Source organism: Abrus precatorius, unplaced genomic scaffold (genome assembly GCF_003935025.1).
Source record: "Abrus precatorius isolate BTA unplaced genomic scaffold, Abrus_2018 Scaffold1, whole genome shotgun sequence".
NCBI classification, from domain to species: Eukaryota; Viridiplantae; Streptophyta; class Magnoliopsida; order Fabales; family Fabaceae; genus Abrus; species Abrus precatorius.
Genome location: NW_020874291.1, coordinates 4312964 through 4315905, shown reverse-complemented (window position 1 = coordinate 4315905; position 2942 = coordinate 4312964). Strand labels below are relative to the sequence as shown.

The window sequence follows — 2942 nt, the reverse complement described above, 5'->3', positions numbered from 1 at the left end:
ATCTCAGCCAATGTAAGGAGCTCATATAAAAAACTAGTTAATAATTTGAATGTTTTACTTAAATTCTACCTCAATTTCTATTTAACTTGACTCTTTGTATTTAGTTATGTCTTCAATAATTTTAGAGTTTCAGTTCTCAACCTTTCCTAACAATAGAATCTAATAAGTTCAAAAAGAATAATATATGTATATGTACCATGAATATTTAAATGACACATTAAGTACAATAGATTTTTAGTGAGTTTTTAATGAGTAAAATGTCAATACTTAAGGTTGTATAGGTTGCTTTTCATTATACATTGTGGTCCAATATAATTGTATTAATTTTTACCACTTTTGTACTATTTTGGTGTTATTTAATTTTTGGATATTTAATTATTTTCAATTTATTTGATAGAAAAAATGTTAATTGTAATATATACTCTATTGATCTAGATTGAAATTATAGAATATCAGGTGTATTTGAGATATTGAAATGTCTCCAACCATTTTTAAATTATTGATTATGATTTATCAATGTTTGGAGAGTTGTTTAGCCCTTAATTGCTCTCCAATCTCCATTTTTTAGAATAGTTTCATGTGGAATGACTCTCTAATTTAAACTTCTGAGTGGTTATTTATCCTCAGTCTAGGATACAATTCACTTGCATAGCACAACAATTTAGAATAGTTTTAAATACTTTCTAAGTTGATGTGAAACAGTTCTCAAATCTTTTTTCTAGTGCAGTGATCAGCTGAGTTATATTTACTTTATATTCAATGCAATTGATTAAATAGATATCATAGAAATCAAAATACATTTTTATTTATATAAATAAATACAGACATATGGATATTTATTGACCATACTTTGTCCTTCTAAAGTTTGAAGCTACCCAAAATCATAAGCTTTGTGTCATCCTTTTCAAAGGTGTTACGAGAGTGTGTTTGAATACACCACTAGCTAATCTAAGCTTACAAGGACCTCACTTAATGTTAAAATAAAAGGTAAAAAATTGCATGACACTAAAACTACATAACATGAGCAATTTGGTGTCTAGTAGCAATTTCATTTTCCTAGTTCTCCATCACCACCATTTGTGGCACAAAACCAAAACCATTTTTCTTTCTATATCGAAAGATATGACGATCAATTAGTGTGAAGGATTTGGAGGAGGGAGCAGCCACTTGGAGCCTTGAATCATGCCAAGCGTTAGGAAAGGTTTGACCTCTGCGTTAGTTAGTTTCTTTGTGAAACTGGCACGCCCATTGGGGTTAGCACCAGGGCCCTTATTCTGATACTCTCCAAAATATACAGATCTGTAAATAATATCATGTATTAATCACTTTTTGCTCATGCAAAAGTATTGTGGTTCTCGACAATGATGAAATAAATTTAAATAAGGTTTTAGTCAACATGACAAAATCTACTTTGAAGGTGGGTAAAAATATTTAAAAATAATATGGATAATGCAATATATACAATGTGATGACACACGTTAACATATTATTAATGGAGCTACTTGTTCAATATATAGGTGTAAATGTAGAGTTGTAAAAGAGTCAATGTAGATGCAAAAGTGAATTAGCAAGTTACTTGGCATAATCAGGGTGGTTGTTCTCACTCCACCCCAATTTATTCACAATTTTGCTCATGGTGGTATAAGCAAAGATCACTTTGGGATGAGACATCCATGCTCTACCCAAGAAAGTTCCAGTCCCAGTTCCGGTAACGTCACAATGTACAAAAGAATAAACAATATCATCTGTATTACTTGTTCTTGCTTGTGCCACTATCACCGTTATCCCATTATCGCCAAGGACTCTCAATTCAGTGTTCTGCATTATAAAATAAATCCCCAAATGTTAATCACATTTTGTATACAGTGATTAATGGAAACACTTTGCACATTGCATTTCATGAAATTATATGTACCAAATATAATGATTTCCCACTTCCAAAAATAAAATCCACAGTGCCTTGAATAAAGCAATCTTTGAAAAAAATGCTTATTTCTATCATCACAAATAGTGTCTTGGAAACCCAACATCTTGCAATTATAAAACGCTGCTTTATCACCAGAAATTCTCAATGCAACCGCCTGAGCTCCTGTTCTCTTTCCATCAGGTCTTGGTGCAGAATTCTATGCCAAAAACAACAATAATAATAATAATAATAATAAATTGTAACAAGATCAACCTTAAACAATAAACCAATTTGCTTTTGTTTTAATAGAGAGCGGTTTTTAAGAAAGATAGAATACAAACCGAGATCATGATATTAGCTGCTACAAAGTAATCCGATTCAACGATCAATGTAGCACTATCAACAGTGCCATATTGGTGTGCAGTTCCACCATAGGTCAGGTTTGGCATGTTCTTTGGTACCCCATACAAGGTGACAAAAGGCTTTGTCCTATCAATTTTGATTTTTTCATGATAATTTCCAGCTCCAATGTACACAATCACACGCTTTGTATTCCCGCTAGGTATGCTGTTAATGGCATCAGTGATGGTCTTGAATTGGCCACTACCATCTTGCATTACCTTCACAACCTTAGCACCTGCTTCTGCAGTCAATAATGCAGAATCTAGAGTGGCCTTTCTTTTACCTAAGGGCGTCACATTGTCATTGAACCATTTGGTTAATTGGAGCTTGTCAGCAGGAATTGGCACAGCGTCATCACATAAAACAACATAGGCTCTAAGGAATGCTACCGCAAGAGCGACCTGAATGGTAAAGCTTTTAGATTTTGAAGCCATGTAATTTCTAGTGTTTAATATTGTTTTCGATGTTATTTCTTAGAAGTATAAATCATTGCTATTGCAATTTATATTGAAGAGGTTTCTAAATTTACGCTAATTTGTTTGGAGAGCAACTGATTTCAATCACCCATCTTTTAGTACAAAGTTAAAAATAAACTTGGGGTTGATAGCTTTCGACTTCAAACAATTTGTCTGAG

General features: G+C 32.6%; 1 protein-coding gene across 1 annotated transcript; it reads right to left on the bottom strand.

Moving 5' to 3' along the window:
- Positions 1–1133: 1133 nt before the first annotated feature.
- Positions 1134–2742, bottom strand: LOC113854906 (putative pectinesterase 63). The gene is given in 5 exon segments (XM_027486232.1): positions 1134–1299; positions 1577–1818; positions 1916–1984; positions 1986–2123; positions 2248–2742. Coding segments are annotated over 5 exon segments (1110 nt in total).
- Positions 2743–2942: the final 200 nt, after the last annotated feature.